Raw genomic sequence first — 20872 nt, 5'->3', positions numbered from 1 at the left:
TGATGGGAGCGAGAACCTAGAGACCCAGGTGGACATCTGTGCAGCTGCAAATTATTTCCCCTGCAGATGTATAAGAATCTAGGGGGCTGGGAGGCCACCATCTCTGACTCTTCCATTTCCCCCAAACTTCTCTCCTCTGAAGGGAGCATGGGAAGGGAGCATGAGGCGAACTGCATCCTGAGCCCTTTGTCTCCTAGCTTTTACCACAGGCGGGTACAATAAGATTCTATGTTCCTATATCACTGCAAGCAGGTACGCACATTTGAAATGTCCGCTAAAACTAAAATATTGATCTATTCATACAATTCTAAGGATCAGGCTGAGTCTAAATTTCACAATGAAATTTTTTAATCCCTTTCATGCTACTAGAGGCTTAGTGAGTTGGAGAACTGTCTACTTAATCTGTAAATAGGTTATATATTGGACCCCAGGATACAACAATTACTTTCTACAGCATCCAACTTTGACATTTACTCATTGTGGAAAAATGTGTACTACTTTTTGAAATAGGTTTTTCTCACTCTAATCTCACCACAAAGGCACTTAAGACTCTGAAGGTATCAGTGAAGATAAAACAGAACAACGCTCAAGTATCAAAACGCTCTTGCTAAGTTTGAACATATGCACGTAGGCATATATGAGCTAATATATGAGCTAATATTTGTATATACCCCAGCCATCTCTGTATCAAGATGTTAAATCCTAGGCAAAAAAAAAAGTGTTTATGAGTCTCAGAAGGCAAGAAATGCAATGCAAGTGGCACAGGCATGAAAGTGTATTAAACCTTACCAAGACTCTTCAGAGGTAGACTACAGAAAATTGCATCATCAGTGTAATGTTAGGCGAAGCTGGCTTGTTATGCAAAGCAAAAATATTTCTATTACACTTCACTTAAGATATGTTTGCAAAGGAAATAAAGTAAGCTTTGAAATTCTCACACTGCAGGCATTATATGCCCCTGACATACTGTACGGAGAGAACATTAGGGTCAAAACAGTCTCTTTCTTTGGTCAGAACTAAGGCTAGCTGGAAAACCTGAATTCGCTTTAAAAAAAATGAGATATTGAAGTTTGTTTGTGTTCTGATGTGAAATTAAAATTAGACCTTTTTTTTTTGGAGGGGGGTGGTGGAAAAACAGAGACCCACAGACCCACTCCAGAGTTGTCCAGTGGTTAGGGCAGGCTTTTGCCTGGCATATGGGAAAAGGAAGTTCTGATTCAGACAGAGCAGGGACTTGAAACTGGTCTCCCTCATAACAGGCAAGTGCCTGAACCACCAGGTTATAAAGTTAATCTCTCCTTTTGGAGCTGTTCCACTTTATATAAATAATTAAATATTCATTCAGCCAGAGGGTGAGAGACTGACTCCACAGCCTGGAAGTTACAGTACTCAGATAGGTGAGACCCATGTTCAAGTTCTTGCTCCAAAATCAGGCAGAGCAGAGAGAAACCAGGTCTCCTGCATTCCAGATGAGTGCCCTAACTACTGGGCTTTTGGTTATTCTGGGATCTCTCTGGTTTTGAGAAAAAATTCCATCCTGGACCAGAGAAATATTCCAATGAAAGTTTTGTCAAAACCAATGGATTTTAATGAACATTTTCAGTTTTGACATATTATTTTCCAACCAAAAAACCCCACAACCCATGTCAAAAAATTCCCAATCAGCTCTAGTTGGGACCTGAGGGACAGCACTTCCCTTTGCTTCATGTCAGGGAAAGATCCCACACATCCTCCACCAGGAAGAGTGGATAAGAGTGGTGACTTGCAGGTTCTGCGGCTGGACCCACTGCCACTTCCACTGGGGCTGGAAGGAAACTGCATCCCCCAAAAGAAGAATTAGGAGGAAAGTAAGTAAATTAGCATTCACAAAGTTTCCATTCCCCTAAGCCAGTTGTTCCCGTGTTGAGGAACATGGCGCCCTTTTGTAGTTCTTACACATATTTTTCATTAAGATTCAACAAGTCATACTGTATCAAAGAAATGTATCACATTTTCTGGGGACTAGAAGGATTTTGCTGATTAGATAATACTTTATGAATATAATGTATACACACTTTCTACTTAGGTGACAGTACTTAATTATCTGACAGAATCTTAACTCAATTCTCAAACAGCTGTATAAACTCACAAGATTTGGGAACTTTAAAAAAACGAGTTTCTGTACATTAAGGAGACTGAATGTCAGGCAGATGGCTCATATATCAAATGGTTGCCTGGTGCCATGGGATGTGCAATTCTGCAAAGCGTTAGTTAAATTATTCTCTCTGATTGACGAGAACAATGCCCAGGGCCTTCAGTGGAAGCCCTGAAAGAATGTCTGAAGGGAAAGGTAAGTTCAATACCATTTTAAGTTTACAGCAAATGGAAGACCCTCAGGTACTTCTAAAGTACTTATTTAAGTGTGGAACTTGCGTATTATACCAATTGGATTATCTAATTTGTAGTTGCTCAAATACCATTTGCTCAGTTTTGAACTCTGTAAACAGGAATAGCATGTTAGATGGTAAAGACCCTGAAAAATCCATGTTAGATGTCTGGGTTTCCCTATATACCCAGAAGGTGTCATCACTGCACTACAGAGGTTTGGTAAACAGCATTTATTTTTACCTAGAAGCTAAAATGCTTAGCTCTTAAAGGAAGAGGCTCACAACTGACAATGAGAACACTGTCTTCACGTCCTAAACACTCAAGCAGTCTGAAGTAGATTCCATTTAAAATAAGAAAACCACATGTAAATTGGATGATGGACCAGCCTATAGCATTGACCTTTCACTTCTTCAAAACTAGACCTGAAGACAAGTATAAAGCACAGCAGACCACTGAGCCTTTGCAGATTTCAATGCAGGATTGGAGCTTTAAGGTGTAATTTTAGAATGAGGGGATGTTATAACACTGTCTGCAGCAAGTCAATGTGTCTGAATTTTCAAGGAGATTTTAAAAAAATTACCTCTGGAAGGCACTCATAATAAATGGGGAAACCTAGTATAATTAAATATAACGATGAGCTAATCCTTGGAGGAAAAAATATCTTTGACTGATCCCATCAGGAAAACCTTGATAATCTCACTAAATCCTTTATATTTGCTTTTCTTTATTATGTCTAAAGTCGTATGGCAACAGTGGCAGGCATAGCTGTTTAGACTATTCTTTACACTACAAAGTATCATGTAGGGCTAAAAGGATTTAGGAGCACCCACTTACATGTAAACAGGAATATGTTTTTTAAAGAGTGTCTGTAGCTATAGTTAGGGCGTCTCCCCAGCCCAGGAGGTATTAATGCCAAGCCCAGAGTCTGTTCAGGCCCTTTCTTCAGGGTACCATTTACTGGTTGCACTGACAACCTTTAGTAACTCCCAAAATAAAACAGTTCAACATAAGCCCAATGGCTACTTTCCCACTGACTCAGAGCCTCCCTTCTCAGAGCCTCCCTGCCCCATGGCCTACCACAGGAGTCAACTGGTTTCCTGTAAATCTCACCACCCACCCTTCCAGCCTCCATAGGAATCAGATGCTCATCAGTCAGTCACCTCATCCCTCTCTAGCAGGATCTGATAATCCCCTCTACAATGTCCAAACACCATTTTTTGAAGTGGCTCTGCTTCTAAACAGAGCTGGCTGGCCTTTGAGGGGAAGACTAGCCTGCTACAATAAACAAATGTAGGTTTTACATAATATTGGGCAATACACCTTCTAAATATTTTTGTGAATGGATCACTTTCCCTTCCAGTGTGCAGAGAAGATCAACGTCCTCCTAAAATCCTGGCTGTACACTTTTGGGCAAGGAATATTAGTAACTCCCCTATGCAAACTGCAGAAAGAAGTGACACACAGTCATGCTCAGCTATCCTCCCTCACTGGATCAGAGATCTCATGCAGTATGCAGCTGCACCAGAGAAAATTAGTCAAAATGTTGACATAAGAACTTAAGAATATAAGAACATAAGAACGGCCATACTGGGTCAGACCAAAGGTCCATCTAACCCAGTATCCTGTCTTCCAACAGTGGCTAATGCCAGGTGCTTCAAAGGGAATTAACAGAACAGGTAATCATCAAGGGGACTGATGACCTACCATATGGGGTAGATTCAGCCAATCACTCATGTGATTAAACCAAGCCCATCAAAAACCAAGCAGAAATTTAAAGAACTACTGTGAAAATCTGTCAAAATGGTTTAACAGTCATCCTAACTGCAAATAAGTTTTTAATAGATTTTCATCAAACATTTTCAGATTTTTGAAAAATTGTTCCCAGTTTCACAAACAAGAACATTTTCCGACGGGGAGATCTTGGCAGACCAGTAAAGTGCCTGAAACACTACTGCTTATTGCTAAAAGTAGGCAAGCTAGCAGGCCATAAGTGGGCCTCTGTAGCAGCCTTAGCATGACCGAGTCAGGAGGGGAGGAGGTTGAAAAGGCAGCTTGACCCCGCGTCCTTCCTGATGAGATCTCTGTTGAAATTGCTGAGATATGCATTTTAGGAAAACAGGAAGCTTGTCTATATGTGCCCTCAGGGATGTGTCTGTTAGGGCTTCAAGGCATGCAAACTCTGAAAAAACCCATCTGGCTCACTGATGATCAGAAGGAACCCTCCTGCTTAACCTTTGAAATTGCTTGCTTAACAAGTTTTCTTTGAGTGACGTGTTATTGTGATATTAATGACTAAATAAGGGAAGAAAGTTTGGGATAGCTGTACTCTTCAAGGACTCTCCTTCTGGACACATCTTGTGGTCTCCACCAGCAGATGGAAGATTGGCCATCGGAAGACTGCCGCCGTGCCACTCGAGAGGCACACCCAACTTTGGTAATTGAGGGTTGGGGGTGTTTTACTAACCTGTTGCGGACGTGTGTAAGTGCTTGAGAGTAAGTAAAGTATAGCTTTAAGTGAGAGCACATATGTGTTGTCCTGTTTGTGCCAGCCATCTGTCTGTCAGACGGCCATGTCTCCCTTGATTTATTTCCTGACACCATCTCATACAGTGTAAAGTTACCAGGCGTTTTGGGTTCAAAGAACCCCAGATAACAATTTTGACCAACACAAACCTCCTTTTGTTACCAACACTTTAACCAGCTCTACTTGTTGTTTATTGCTTATATGACAGATCTTCATAAAATTATATTGAGTGTTTCCCCACTGTTTCAAACACTGATTTTTGGGAAGGCCTTCAACTGACATTTGAGAAACCACACTACCCAAAATACAAGTTCTAAGAAAATAACTTAACTTTGGAAAAAACTCCTTGGATTTAACAAGAACTTTGTGAAATTAAATGAGGAAAGACAATTTGTCTTTAGGCTGATAAATTTAGTAGCCTTGAACCTGTAATCTGGCTACAGTGTGGACAGTACAAAACTGTTACAAAAGATCTGTAAATAGCAAAAGAAATGCATCTGGGTGGGTTTCAAACATGTATTTACAAAGAGACACCTAGCTAATTTGTCAGAAATTACTGAACTTTGCTGCTAGCTGTAACCTATTGTCAAAGATGACTTTCATGTTTACTCTTCCTCAGCCCAATAGCTAGCAAGCACGGTAAGGGTGCAATTGCTTGTAAACTATGACATTTAATGAATCTAAATTTAAAACTTGATATTTTGACCCAAGGAAATGGGCTGCAAACAACTGAAAAAACATTCTTTTTTTTATCATTCAACCTACAAGAATCTGTACAGTCACCTTCACATAAAAGATTTTCATTAGAAATTATTATTAAATACAAAACTGCCAACCAAAAGGAAGCCATTTTTGTCCACAATGGAGAACATTCAGCTTCCCCCAACACTTCCTTTAAAGTCCTGTTATGGTGGTAAAAGGGTGCGACGTTTGGAATCCACCCACAAAACCCCAGCCAGAGTGCTTTTTGCAGAACAGTGCTACCAGCTTTGTCAACTTACACCAGCTGAGGACCTGGCCCTTAAGTTAAAAACATAGCTTAGCTCACAAGTGAACATGAATTTTAGCACATTCATCCTTACTCATTTACACAAAACTCACAAAATCACTACAAATTTGGTCCAAATTATAGGTCTTTCCTCAAGAGTAGATGAAGACTGTAGCAAAAAAAGATGATGCAAATTCAGATGAGCATTACCACCATATCTATCCTTGGCAATCCAGTTCTGTTAGTTTTATTTCTCATGAAGACCAATTTACACACTCTTTAAACATCTATAAAGAATGGCTGTTAACGTTAGAGGTACATACTGTAAGACTTCACTACCACACAGATTTTTTATGGCAAACTTCCAGCTATCTTTAATGGATATATTGAGAATGTTGGCCTATCACACATGCTTTTCACCTGGTTTGAAAATCCATTATGACAAAATGGACTACAGAAGGGAAAAGGACACAGACACGAGTTTGCCATAAAAAAATTTCTAATGGTCAGATTCTGTTCTCAGTTACATCAATTACTAAAAGCATCTATCTGGAGGAACTCATTACATTCAATGAATTTATTCTAGATATACACCAGAGTAATAGGAGATCAGACTATGGCTGTAAGTAAATTGCATGGGAATCTCAGAGCAAGTATTCTGTACATTTTATAGACAAGGGTTTAGGTCTCTTAGTCAAGGACTCAGCCTAGTCCACTTGGCCTGCACAGTGCTTTTGACAATTGTTTCAGATGTTCAGCAAGAACAGTTCCTTCACCACTTTCAGCAAATTGCTCTCTATGACCTTTTGAAATATAAAACTTAATCGTTATACAATGATAAACTGAAAAAATTGTTAAGGTTCCTACCAGCTGACTGCTAGATCGTGGACTTTTAAAGTGCTGCTCAGCCTGTATACTCCAGATTTCAATGGCCGGGTGCATTCCTTGGCACGAGCAAGATAAGGGTTCACTTGAGTATCTATGGGAAATTCTGAATCCTAGGAAAAAAGAAAAGTATTAATTCTTGAGATTACTGCACAAGTTTGTGTAACAAATTGTTTATCCATTTATTTTTGCATGTATACAGTTTTGTCTATTTTTTCCATTGCTCACTATTGGTTCTTCAACATTGCTTCTAGTAAACTGCACTCAGCCTCCAATCCTGCAAACCCTATTGCATGTACTTAAAGCTAAGCACAAGTATGTTTGCAGCCTTGGTGTCTATAAATGATAACACTGAGTATACTCAAAAGACATAATTATTTGTTTCAAACGCGTGTTCCACAGAGCATATTTCTGAAGCAATGTTAATTGTTAAAAGTAGCCCAAACTCCATCCTTCTTTAAATCTGAAGACTGCATCTACACCGCTCAACACAGCAGTATGTTTTCAAAGTACAATGCACATGTACACTGTAAATACTGTGAAATATAATGGAAAATGATGACCAAGTTCTGCTGTCATTCATACCTAGGCAACTTTACTGAAGTTTATGCAGGTATATGAATTTAAATAAAAGAAAGAAATTGGTCTCATGCTTTAATTAAAATGGCCATTTATGAATCCGCTGGTGGCAGCATATATGTGGCTGAAAAGTGAAATCTGTTAAGCCAGCAGCATAGCAACACAATATAAAATTTAACCAAAATTCTATATGCCATAAATACTAGTTTCATAAAGCACAGGGTGAACATCAGAGGAAAACTTGTTGTGCAACATGTTATTATTTAACCAGTAGAAATCTTTTTAGATTGTTTAGACAGCACTACAGCAAGAAGTTTGACATTGCAGATTTGCTAATTTAAAAGCCCTGGATTCAGTCTAGGGTTGCGAACTTTCTAATCACACAAAACTGAACATCCCTGCCTCACCCCCTGCCCTGCCCCTTCTCCAAAGGCCCTCCCCCAACTCACTCCATCCGCTCTCCCTCCGTCGCTTGCTGTACCTCACCCTCACCTCACTTTCACCAGGCTGGGGTTGGGGTGTGGAGGGGAGTGAGGGCTCCGGCTGGGGGTGCAGGCTGGGGGGTGGAGCCGGGGATGAGAGGTTTCGGGTGTGGGACAGGACTCCAGGTTGGGCCAGGGGGTTGGGGTGCAGGGGGTTTGGGGCTCTGGGTTGGAGCTATGGACTCAGAGGAGCAGGAATGAGGGGTCTGGGGTGCAAGAGGGGGCTCTGGGCTGGGGCATAGGGGATATGGGCTCTGGGCTGGGGGTGTGGGCTCTGGGCTGGGGCTGGGGATCAGGGGTTTGGAGTGTAGGAGGGGCCTCTGGGCTGTGGCAGGGGGTTGGGATGCAGTGGGGGGTGAGGACTCTGGCTGAGGATGTGAGGACTCTGGCTGGGGATGTGAGGTCTGGAGTGGGGCCGGGGATGAGGGGCTTGGGGTGCAGGCAGGGGTTCAGGGCAGGGCTGGAGGGCTGTGAGGTGCAGGCTCTGGGAGAGAGTTTGTGTGTGGGAGGGGACTCCGAGCTGGGGTGGGGATTGGGGTGCGGGAGGGAGTCTGGGGTCCCAGTGGTGCTTACTGTGGCTCCCAGGAAGTGGCCATCAGGTCCCTGCACCCCCTAGGTGCATGGGCGGCCAGGGATGCTCCATGCAGGGCCTATGCTCTCGCAGGCACCATCTCCGCAGCTCCCATTGGTCACGGTTCCCAGCCAATGAGAGCTGCAGAGCCAGCACTCAGAGCAGGGGCAGCACGCACAGCCTCCCTGGCTGCCCATGTGCCATGGGTCCGCAGGGACCTGGTGGCCGCTTCTGGGAGCCATGTGGGAGCCTGGCTTAGTCCAAGGCCCCCACTGCGCCACCAACCACACTTTTAATGGCCCAGTCAGTGATGCCGACTGGAGCCACCAGGGCCTTTTTGACTGGGCATTCCGGTCAAAAACCAGACACCTGGCAACCCTAATTCAGTCCTGCACTGTAGCAAACTCATTTTCAGACACATGTGACTTTAAACTACCTTTACACTTTCCCCAATCTTCAGCCAATATTGTCTCCAGTGCAATTTAGAGCTGCATATGCTCTATAATTTGCAGGCTGGCTAAAGCAGTCCTACTTATGCTGTTTACTTGTTACTTACTCCTGTTCATTTATTTTTGGGGGAAATTAGGGTCATTTATTTTTTAGGCACCAAGGGCCAGATCTGCAAAGGCATGTCAGTGCCTAAAGATGCAGGTAGCTTCTTTTGAAAATCCCAGTAGGAGTGTAAGTGGGTTAGGTGCCTAAATCCACTGAAATCAATGGAATTTAGACACCTAATCTGCTCAGGCACTTCTATAATTCCCACTAGGCACCTATCTGCTTCTTTAGGCACCTAAATAACTTTGAAAATCTAGCCGTAAGGCCCTGATCCAAAGCCCATTGAAATCAATGGAAAGAATCCAACATTGACCTTAATGGGCTTTCAATCAGATCCTTAAATATAGTGTTGTAGATACCTATCTCTCAGCATCCAAGTCTGAACTTTTTGGCAGACCTTTAGATTGTATGTGCAATTTGTTATAAAGCAAAGAAAGATACCACAGGGATGATAAATACTTAGATTAGACTAGTCTGCATTGTATTAGACAACCAGTATGGAATTGTACAAGAGAAATGGGCTCAAGCTGCACAACCAGGACTGATTTCAAATGCCCAAATGTTCCACGGTGTTTAGATTAAGGATTTAGGTCTGACCATAATACAGATGGGACCGGTAGCAACATTTTAACCTGACACAAATTTCAAACATTCCAAGGGTTAAGATGTGTTGAGCCAGGGATTTTGTCTAAGACCATCCTTAGTAATAAATTTGTTTTTTAAACAACTACCAGAAAAATAAAAAAATATTAATATCTATTCATCAGAAAAGCATATTTTTTCTTTATCTAGGACAATACTGCTAAACAGTGGAAATGTCTCTATTTCCATATGGTTTTACAACCTCACTTCTCTGATCAGTGTAGACACTTAAAGATTTTCTAAAGATTAATCAACCAGCTAGAAGATTTTATTACCTGCTCTAATTAGCCTGGCTACATGGGCTTTATTAAAAACAGATTGTCATTTAAGAAGGTCAGGAGAGTACTAATCTTATACAATTAAGGACTTAAAAAAGGTCCTTGTATCCTTAAAGGAATTCTAAAGATACAGCTGACTGTACATGTTTGCAACATTCCCAAAATACACTGTTGAAAATAAGTTTCATATAGAAGATTAATTTACAGTGTTCTTTAAAATGCCCATCACCCAATCAGATTAAGAATAGAATAGGATCCGCATGTTATTATCTGATTATGTGCAGATAGCAGGGATACGGACATTCTTTTTAGCGTTTGCACTAGTTCTTGAACTCAGTCAAGATTAAATTGAAGGAATAAGCATAGGGCAATTAAATTCCAAAACTGCAGAAAATTAGGAGGGTATTTTAATTCACATTTTAAAACCTCTCTATAATTCATGTTTCTTGCTACAGAGTTCTCTCACCACTTGGTAAAGAATGACATTGCTGCTCCTTACTGTACTAGCGCCACCTGTTGACAGTCACTCAGGTGCCGTGGCAGTCTCTCTACATGGTAACTTACTCACTGAGACAGACCACCAGCCAGATCACAGTTTTTAGTCCACCCCTTTCAGGGTCCCCATTTTCCACACTAAAATCCAAAACTGTCTCTAACAGAAACAAAAAGCCTTCACCCTCTCTGGGGCTCGTTTTCAGCCCATCCTCAGTTCAATCTGCTGCTGGGTTCAACTAGCCTTGTGAAAGGCTTTTCCGCCCCTCCTTGGGGCTGGTAGGGGAACACAGTCCCACCCTTGACTCTTGGTTCCAGTCCAGGGCCCTGAATTAGGTTGAATCCTTTACTAACAATGCAGTTTTCCCTGGGCAACCTCCTATCTCTTTGCTCCCCTTCTGAGTCTCCCAATCTCTTCCCTGATTAGTCAGCATTTCTCCTAGATCTCTCTGCCTGCAGAGATTTTGAATCTTTCTTCTGTTTTAGTCAGTACCTCTCCCAGGCCTCCATGCTCTTAGCTTATTTTTTCTGCTCTGGCTTCCCTCTACTGAATCAGGGCCCTGATGACTATTCCCTCCAGCCCTTTCTCCCACCTGGACGCCATCAGCACTTAAACCTAGCTATTTATATTGCTTACAGGTGGGGCTCATCCTGTAATCAGGACTGGCTTAGCCCCAAGCTCTCCAGCCCAAGGGCAAGTCAGCTTGTTACACTTTCTAAATAAACTCCAACCCTAAAAAGTATCAAGTACAATGAAGTACAGTAGGAACCCTGGATTGTGTTGCCAGCTTGCTGCTAGCCTGATGGGGGATCTTGGGCAAATCATTTCATAGAATCATAGAATCTCAGGGTTGGAAGGGACCTCAGGAGGTCATCTAGTCCAACCCCCTGCTCAAAGCAGGACCAAACCCAACTAAATCATCCCAGCCAGGGCTTTGTCAAGCCTGACCTTAAAAACCTCTAAGGAAGGAGATTCCACCACCTCCCTAGGTAACCCATTCCATTTCTTCACCACCCTATTAGTGAAAAAGTTTTTCCTAATGTCCAACCTAAACCTCCCCCTCTGCAACTTGAGACCATTACTCCTTGTTCTGTCATCTTCTACCACTGAGAACAGTCTAGATCCATCCTCTTTGGAACCCCCTTTCAGGTAGTTGAAAGCAGCTGTCAAATCCCCCCTCATTCTTCTCTTCTGCAGGCTAAACAATCCCAGTCTAAACAATTTCACCGCTGTGTGCCTCACTTTCCCCATCTATAAAATGACCTCCTTTGTAAAGTGCTTTCAGATCTACTGCTGAAAAGCTCATAATAATAATAGCTAGCTCTGATAACTATTTATAAATAGATCTTACAAAGGGATGCAACTGACTGAAGGGAAATTATAGTGACCAAGCTGCTTCAGGAACTGAATATGCACAAAGAGGAGGACGTCTTCATCTCACAAGAGAGACACTTTTGCCTTCTCATAACTGTTGTTCTTCAAGATGTATTGTTCATGTCTATTCCAATCAAGTGTGTGCGCGCTGTGTGCATGGTCGTTGGAAACTTTTTCCCTTAGCAGCTCCCATTGGGTCAGCTTGGAAGCTCCCTGGAGTGGTGCCTTCATGGTGCTCAATAGATGACCCTGCCAATCCAACTCCCCTTCAATTCCTTTTTGCCAGCTACTCCGACAGAGGGGAAGGTGGGTGGTATTGGAATGGATGTGAACAACACATCTCAAAGAACAACAGTTACGAGAAGGTGAATAGCCATTTTTTCTTCTTTGAGTGCTTGTTAAGGATGCACTGATTGGAGAACTACTCTGCTGGAAGCTGCATCCTCTCTGGCATGCTGGGTGATGGCATAGTTAATGGTAAACGTGTGCATGGAAGACCAGGTCGCTGCTCTGCAGATCTCCTGGATAGGCACCTGGGCCAGGAAGGCGGCTGACAAGGCTTGTGCTCTTGTCGAGTGGGCCACAATAGCTGGCGCTGGGACCTTGACCAGCTTGTAGCCGGTACGGATGCAGTCTGTGATACAGGAAGAAATGCATTGTGAAGAGACTGGAAGCCCTTTCATCCGGTCTGCCACCGCCACAACAGTTGGTTCGATTTCCTGAAAGACTTTGTGTGCTCGATATAGAATGCTAGCACGCGCCAGACATTCAGTGAGTGAAGCCTCTGCTCCTGAGCACTAGAATGAGGCTTGGGATAGAAGACTGGCAGAAAGATGTCTTGACCAATGTGGAACTGAGACACTACCTTGGGCAGAAAGGCTCGGTGAGGCCTAAGTAGTACTTTGTCCTTATGGAAGACTATGTAGGGGGGATTGGAGATCAGCGCTTTTAATTCGGACACCCTCCTGGCTGATGTGACGGCAACAAGAGATACAGAAGGGAGCATGTCGCCAGTGGCTCGAATGGAGGCCCCATTAGTCTGGAGAGGACCAGATTGAGATCCCAAGCAGGTACAGGTGGTCACAAATGTGGATATAGCCTTTCTATGCCCTTCAGGAAACACCCTACCATGGCATTGGCGAATACAGAGCACCCCGACTCCCCTGGGTGGAATGCCGAGATGGCAGTGAGGTGTACCCTGATGGATGATCCTGCCAATCCCTGCTGCTTTAGATGCAGTAGATACTCCAGGATGAGCGATATAGATGCCTGAAGTGGAGGAGTGTGACGCTGCTCACACCAGCACAAGAACTTTTCCCATTTAGTTACGTAAGTGGTCCCAATGGAAGATTTCCTGCTACCAAGCAGCACTTCCCTCACCAATTACGAGCATTGGAGCTCCACTGGCTTTAACCATGAAGCTTCCAAGCCATGAGATGGAAGGACTGGAGGTCTGGATGAAGGAGGTGACCGTGGCCCTGTGTGATCAGATCGGGGTAGAGTGGCAGTGTGATTGGGGTGTCCACTGACAGCTCCAGAAGCATGGTGTACCAATGTTGGTGTGGCCACACAGGGGCCAGCAGAATTACCTCTGCGGATCATGAGCAGCACCTTGTGGGATAAATGGGACCGGCGAAAAGGCATAGATGAGGCAGTCTTCCCAGGGTAGCATGAATGCGTCCAAGATGGAGCCTGGACTATGTTTTTGGACAGAGCAGAATGTTGGACACTTCCTGTTGCTCCTGGTGGCAAAAAGATCTATGTGGGGAAACCCCCACCTTTGGAAGATGGAATGTATGACATCCGGATTGATGGACCACTTGTGGTTGTGAAATGACCTTCTGAGGTGGTCTGCAAGCTTGTTCTGTACTCCTGAGAAATAGCACACTCCATTCACCTGGAGGTGTCCTACACAAAAATCCCAAAGCCGGAGAGCTTCCCGACAGAGAGGGGAGGAGTGGGCTCTGCCCTGCTTGTTTATGTAAAACATGGCGGTGGCGTTGTTGGTCATCACTGCTAAGCACTGGCCCTGCATTCCGGACTACTAGGTCTGGCAGGCTAGTCACACAGCTCTGAGCTCCTTGATATTGATGTGGAGTGAGATCTTGGTCTGAAACCACAGACCTTGTGTCTGGAGACATCCTAGGTGGGCCCCCAACCCAGAACTGACACGTCCGCTACTAGGGTCATGGAGGGTTGAAGGAGACTCCTTCATGGACTGTGCAAGGGTCTAGCCACCAACGGAGACATTCTAGAACTTGCTCTGGCACTGTCACTACTGAGTCCAAGCTGTCTCGTCCTGGGTGACAGGTTGACACGAGCCATGCTTGGAGTGGTCTGATCCTCAGTCTGGCATGCCTGACCACGTAGGTGCAGGCTGCCATGTGGCCAAGGAGACTCAGGCATCCCCTTGAAGTTGTGGTGGGGGTATCGCCTGAGAGTCTGGATGATGTCTGTCATTGCTTGGAATCGGGACTCCGGCAGGATTGCTCTCGCCTGTACCGAGTCCAGCACCACCCCAATTAATTCTATTCTTTGGGTCGGTGACAGCGTTGACTTGTTCACATTGAGGAGGAGTCCTAGTCTCTAAAAGGTAGCTCTGACGAACTGGACATGAGACTCTACCAACTCCCTGGAGCGCCCCCACAGCAGCCAGTTGTTGAGGTAAGGATACACCTGTACCTGCCTCTTGCAGAGAAAGGCCACGACCACCGACATACCCTTGGTGAACACTTGGGAGGCCGTCGATAGATGAAATGGGAGCACAAACCTCAGGAAATGTCTGTGAGCTGGACAAATGACTATGTGAAAGTATGCATCTTTCATGTCAAGGGTGGATCCAAGGAAGGTATGATTGTGCTCAGGGAGACCATGCAGAACTTCAACTCCACCATGAACTGGTTGAGTCCTCGCAGGTCTAGAATGGGTCTGAGACCCCCTTTGCCTTGGGAATAAGGAAGTATTGGGAGTAGAATCCCTTGCCCCTTAGCTCCTGAGGAACCTCCTCCACTGCTCTTTTGGCAAGAAGCAATTGCATCTCCTGGATAAGGAGTTGCTCATGAAAAGGGTCCCTCAAGAAGGATGGGGAAAGGGGGGGAGGGAGGGGAGGAGAAGAACTGGAGAAAATATCCCACTTCTACCGTGCAGAGCACCCAGCAGTCCGATGTTATTTGTGATCAAGCATGGTAGAAATGGGACAGACTATTCAAGAAGCATGAGGAAGGATCAGGAATCACAGCAGGTACGCCATCCTCGGGTGTCTCTTCAAAAGCCTTGTTTGGAGCCCAACGATGGCTTGGTCAGGCCCTGTCCCTGCCCTGAAGGTGGGTTTGAAGGCTCGCGCCTGTTATTTCTGCCCTACGGCAGTAGAAGTCCTGCCTTGGGTGGGGTTGGTACTGCCACTGCTGCTGCAGCTGGGGCTTGAAATGCTTGCACTGGGTAGCCAGCGTGTGCATCCCCAATGACTTCATAGTTGCCCTAGAGTCTTTCAGGCTGTGTAGCTTTGAGTCGACTGGTCTGGTCCGAGAACAGCCCTGTGCCCTCAAAGGGAAGGTCCTGCAAAGTATGTTGAACTTCCGGAGGTAACCCGGACACTAGGAGACAGGAAGTTTATCTCATCACCGACCCCAAGGAGAGGGTATGGCCAGCTGAATCAGCCAAGTCAAGGGAGGCCTGTAGGGAGGTCTTTGCTACTGCCTTCCCCTCGACTATGGTGGAAAATTCCATCCTTGACTCTGCTGGAAGCAACTCCTTATACTTAGGCATAGAAGTCCAAGAATTAAAGTTGTACCTGTTGAGGATAGCTGCTGGTTGGCTAGCCTCAGCTGGAGGCCCCCTGCGGCATGGATCTTCCCGCCAAAGAGGTCCATGCATTTAGCCTCCTTAGAGTTGGGGGCCGGTGGCTGTTGCCGATGCTCCTTTTCATTTACCGACAAGACCACCAGGGAGCAAGGGTGTGGGTGAGAGAAGAGGTACTTGTAGCCCTTGGAAGGAACAAAGTATTTCCTCTCTACACCACTGGTGGTGGGCGGAATGGAGGCTGGAGTCTGCCACAGGGTCTTAGTGTTTTGAATGGTCTTTATTAGCGTTAGCACCACCCAGGAAGGACCTTCTGGGGCAAAAATGTCTACCATAGTATCCTTTGCCTTGACCACTTCCTCTGCCTTCAGGCCCATGTTGCAGGCAATGCAACAGAGCAGGTCTTGGTGTGCCCTGTGGCCAAGCGGCAGGGGCCCTGAAGCTGACGCCCCTGCTACCGCCTCATTGGGCTAGGAAGATGAGGTGGCAAGTGATGGTACAGGGTCCTCCTGTCCCTCAAGCTGCCTGGGTTGCTCCTGGACTGTACCAGGCTCCACCACTGGCTCAGCAAAGGAGGCTATCTCATAGACTAGCAGCAGGTCCTGAGCTGGTTCTGACCCCACCTCTGCAGTCTGAGGGGGTGGCTTGGAGAGGGCAGCTTCAGCTCCCCAAGGGGCAGGTCTATCTCTAGGTGATTGGGAAGGGCGGCATCCCAAGGTCACAGACCTAGAGCGCCTGGAAGGGGTACCCTGGGCCTGATGGTAAGCCCAGGGGGGTCTAAAAGGGCCATTGTGTGGGGGGTTGCCACTGAGGCTGAAGCCCTATATGCTGGCCACCGGTGTCGTGTGGAAGAGGCAGGGGACCAGTGTCGCGACAATCTTGCCAAGGATTGGTGCTGGCAGTCTGATGATGGGGACTGGTGCTGTGGGTCCGGTGCCAGCGATCAGCTGCTGGGCTCCGGAGCCACTTGTCGGTGCCAGTACTGCAGGGTGTTGTGGACTGGTGCAGATCTGTCCTCAGTGCCAGGGAGATAGATCACCGTGTCCCCGGTGCCATGCGTGTTCCTGCTGGACTTGGTGTCAGGGAATGATGTTGCGGTGATAGGATCAGGTCCGCTGCATCATGGTGAGTTTGCCTCTGGATGGTACTGGTCTCAATGGTACCAGAGACTTGTCCCTAATAATTGGGGACTGAGCCGCAGTCACCTCTATGAGATATCTTGCAGCTTCAAAAGTGTTGGGGTGGAGGGTGGCTCCAACACCTCCACCTGGCACTGCACTGCCTGACAGTGGCTGTGTGCCAGACTTGATGGTGCCTTCTGGGGTGCCGGAGTCGACAGCACCGACTCTTGCTGTCTGGGAGCCAGGTCCTTCCTTGCATGCAGCGACGCGTCCCCTGGCAGTTCTGCAGCTCTCAGAGGAGAGTGCCGTCTTTCAGTCTTTTTATGTCACCTGTGGGGCACCGGGGAAGTAGAGCGGTGCTGGGCCATTCTCCCTGTTGCGGTGCCGAGGGTCTCTCGTACTAGACTGCTTCCTCGGCCCCAAGTCGTGAACCGATGCCAGAGCACTCCGCACCGATGCGCTCGGCCCGAGCCTTGGCGGTCTGAAGCCTCTGGATGAAGTGCAGATTCCATGAGCAGCTGCTTCAGAGGGAAATTCTGCCACTTTTTCATCCTAGGTTTAAAAGCCCTGCAGATTTGCAGAGCTCGATCTCACACGCCTCCCCCAGACACGTCAGGCAAGAGTCGAGGGGGTCACTACTCGGCATGGGCTTGTGGCATGTGCTGCAAGACTTAAAGTCTTGGGCTTGCGGCATGTCCCAGAGCCCAAGAAGGAGTTGATGGGATAGGGAAAGATCCCGCTCACAAACACCTATACCAGGGGTTGGTAACCTTTCAGAAGTGGTGTGCCAAGTCTTCATTTATTCACTCTAATTTAAGGTTTTGCTTGCCAGTAATACATTAATGTTTTTAGAAAATCTCTTTCTATAAGTCTATAATATATAACTAAACTATTGTTGTATGTAAAGTAAATAAGTTTTTTAAAATGTTTAAGAAGCTTCATTTAAAATTAAATTAAAATGCAGAGCCCCCTGGACTGGTGGCCAGGACCTGAGCAGTGTGAGTGCCACTGAAAATCACGTGTGCTGCCTTTGGCATCGTGCCATAGGATGCCTACCCCTGACCTATATTAACAACTATAACTATAACTATACTAACAACTAACAACCACAAAACAAGAACACAAGAAGAAGAACTAGATTAGGTAACTACACCAAGGGAGCACTTGCGAAACAAGCGAGTCACCATTCCAACGGCTGCCACAGATGGTAAGAAGGAACTGATGGGGGGTCGGGCTGGCAGGGTCATATATTGAGCGCCATGAAAGCACCACTCCAGGGGGCTCCTCAGCTGACCCCAACGTGAGCTGCTAAGGGGAAAAGTTTCCAATCACCGTGCACGCAGCGAGGGCACACCTCATTGGAATCGACTTGAACAAGCACTTGAAGAAGAAGAGTCATTTATCAGTATCTCTGACGCTGTTTTTTCCAGAGAAATACATGTACAAAACTTTAACAACATGGTTTATTTTAAGGATTTCTTCTTTGATTCAGGCAACGTCTACGCAGTTCCACAGTGCGGACTATGGAGGTGTGAACTGAAGAGCACACCAGAGAGTTCCATTCTAACTACCCCATGTGGATATGGTACCTAGCTCACATTAGCTTAGTCCTGTCTGAAAGGGGACTACGTTAACAACGACTAGGTACCAGTTTGCACCAGCAGCATCCATATGTGGCACTTACAGTGCAACTCTTTGGTGCACTTTACAATTCACAGCCCCACAGTCCAACCCCGTAGTTTGAAATATACACAAGTCTGTTATACAATTTTTCATGTGACATATCTTCAAACTTTTTAAAGAAACTTGAGATACTACTTTCACATAGTATTGGATTTTACTCTCTTTAATACACTTATAAACTGTTTCTTTAAAGAGTGAGAATTTGTCCCCTCCTATGCAAGCCCTGTTCACTTATTGGCCTACAATGTCCCCTTTCTTATCTCATAAGAGCTATTGTAGCTGTCATTGCAATTAAGCATCACTGCACTGTTTCCATCCTGAGATTCTGCCATGGCTTAGGCCAGCATCAGCTGGCACAAACTCTTCAGTCAGAGCACATTACTGTGATTAATGTAGCACTTTAAATGCTTCACTCCTTAAAAGTGTGAATCCTGCATTATTCTGGAACATGAAATTCATCCTTAACTATGAAGATCCTATCGCACCTCAAGGCCCAGATGGTGTAAATAGCGGTAGCTACCCTGATGTCCAAATTAAATGTGATTTCAGTGGAGCTATCCCAACTTAATTCAACTGAAAATCTGGCTCTCTAATATAATCAGTCAGACTTACTACTGAGGTAACTACTTTGCGTGGAGTTCAGAACTGGAACCAGTTTTAGATTCTGCCTAGTGCAGTGAACATTTAGTACTAATCTTTTTGTTTATTAACTTACACAGAATAATACTTAGCTCTTAAATAGTGCTTAACATCAATAGATCTCAAAGTGCTTCATAATCTTTAACGTACTTATCCTCACAACATCGCTGTAAGGTAGGGAAGTATTATTATCCCATTTTATAGATGGGGAACTGAGGGACAGAAAGGCTATAATGAATTGCTCACGGTCACGTCAGAAGTCCATGGTAAAGGAAATTGAACCAGGTCTCCCGGCTAATGCCCTAACCCTGGTCCATCCTTCCTCATGTTTCTTCCCCTCTTCAGTTCTCATGATGGACTAGCTCAGTGTGGAGCTTCTGAGTCCTGGTCCGCAAAGGAACCCAAACCTGCTCCCTTTGAAGTCATAGGCGTCAACTGAGATCAGGACTGGACCCCAAGGTAATAACAGTTATTTAGCATTGTGAAATAAATACACAATCCTTATATGGAGAGTATCATTCAACAAAAATGTGACAGTCGAACTGTGCTCTCTGATTGGAAGGTAAATGCCAACAAGTTTTGGCAGAGACAGGAGCTCTTCATTGTCTAATCCTCATTCTGTGTTCAAGCACTAACCCTCAGAGCAGTAGGAAATCCTCAGTGCAACACAGCTGAGATGTAGTACACTGAGGATTTCTTGCAAATGCAAACACTGACTGCAAAAATGTACGCTATTTCAACAACAACAATAAGAATTTGTATACACAAAAGACAAAGAAATGAAGAAGTTAAATTCCCAAAGCAATGTGTACTTATTATTATGTATTAGTTTTGTTTGCTCTAGCATCCACAATGTGCTAGACATTTGTATTACATTGCACACTAAAGGCCTTACACTTCTCTCTCCACACTATGTACAAGACATAATAATGCATTTCCTGACTGTAAAATTAAACATCCTATTACTTTATCATCAAAGGCGAAGAACACTGACTTCTAAATAGTGACCATGAGAGAATGTCCATGACCTTGGCCGTTCTGAGCACAATGGCCTTAGACTCTGCTGATACTGAAAACAAATGACCCCTTCTCTATGCCCAGAGTGTCATTTACAAGTCACAGTATCTTTGTTATTTAAAATTACAGTGAAATGGATTGTGTCAGCCAATCGAAATGCCAGGATGATGTCTGATATTACTACTACTAAGCTCTTATATAGTGGTACCATAGATCTCAAAACATTTTACAAAGGGGAGTAAGTACCATTATCTCCATTTGACAGATAGGGAAACTGAGGCACAGGGCAGTGAAGTAAAATGTCCAAGGTGTCTCAGCAGGTCTGTGAGAGTGATGGAATATAATCCAGGTCTCCCAACTTCCAGTTCAGTGCTCCATCCACTATTTTACAAATGGGAAACTGAGGCATAGAGAGGCTTAGTAATTTGCCCAAGATCACCCAGGAAAGGTATAGCAGAGCTAAGAATTGGACTCACATCTCCTGAGTTCTAGTACAGTGCCTTAACCATCAGACCATCCTTCCTACCAAGATATTAAGATACTTATCTGCTTATTAACCCAATTTACAAATTTCCTGAGGTAACTAAAGGGGTTCTTCCTTCTCTGTCCTGTATCTTTACTGTGGGGACACATTCCCACCTCTGACAGCAGCACTCTTCAGGACAACTTTGTGGCCCTCAGTCAAGATTTTTCTGAGAAAAAAATTATGGGGCCCTCCCTTACACTAACAGATTTTTCAGGAGTGAGACTCAACAGTAATTTTAGATAGTTAGTTTGAGTATCATCCCAGCAAGATTAGCTGCAGCTGCCTGAATGCAGAGTCCACCAATTTTTCTGCTGTGTCCTGCTGCTGCCTGGTTTGAATTAATACTTATT

The 20872-nt window shown here is 44.9% G+C and overlaps 1 protein-coding gene across 7 annotated transcripts in view; it reads right to left on the bottom strand.

The window, feature by feature from the left end:
* Nucleotides 1-20872, bottom strand: part of SPAG16 (sperm associated antigen 16) — a 766854-nt gene that overhangs the window by 588512 nt on the left and 157470 nt on the right. For all 7 annotated transcript variants that reach the window (XM_045032690.1, XM_045032687.1, XM_045032686.1 and 4 more), the window contains one exon: nucleotides 6747-6877. In XM_045032690.1, the coding sequence (XP_044888625.1) occupies nucleotides 6747-6877 (131 nt within the window). The remainder of the gene's footprint in view (nucleotides 1-6746; nucleotides 6878-20872) is intronic.

The sequence above is a fragment of the Mauremys mutica genome, chromosome 10 (assembly GCF_020497125.1).
Source record: "Mauremys mutica isolate MM-2020 ecotype Southern chromosome 10, ASM2049712v1, whole genome shotgun sequence".
Taxonomy (NCBI): Eukaryota; Metazoa; Chordata; order Testudines; family Geoemydidae; genus Mauremys; species Mauremys mutica.
This window is presented reverse-complemented; position numbering and strand designations above follow the sequence as displayed.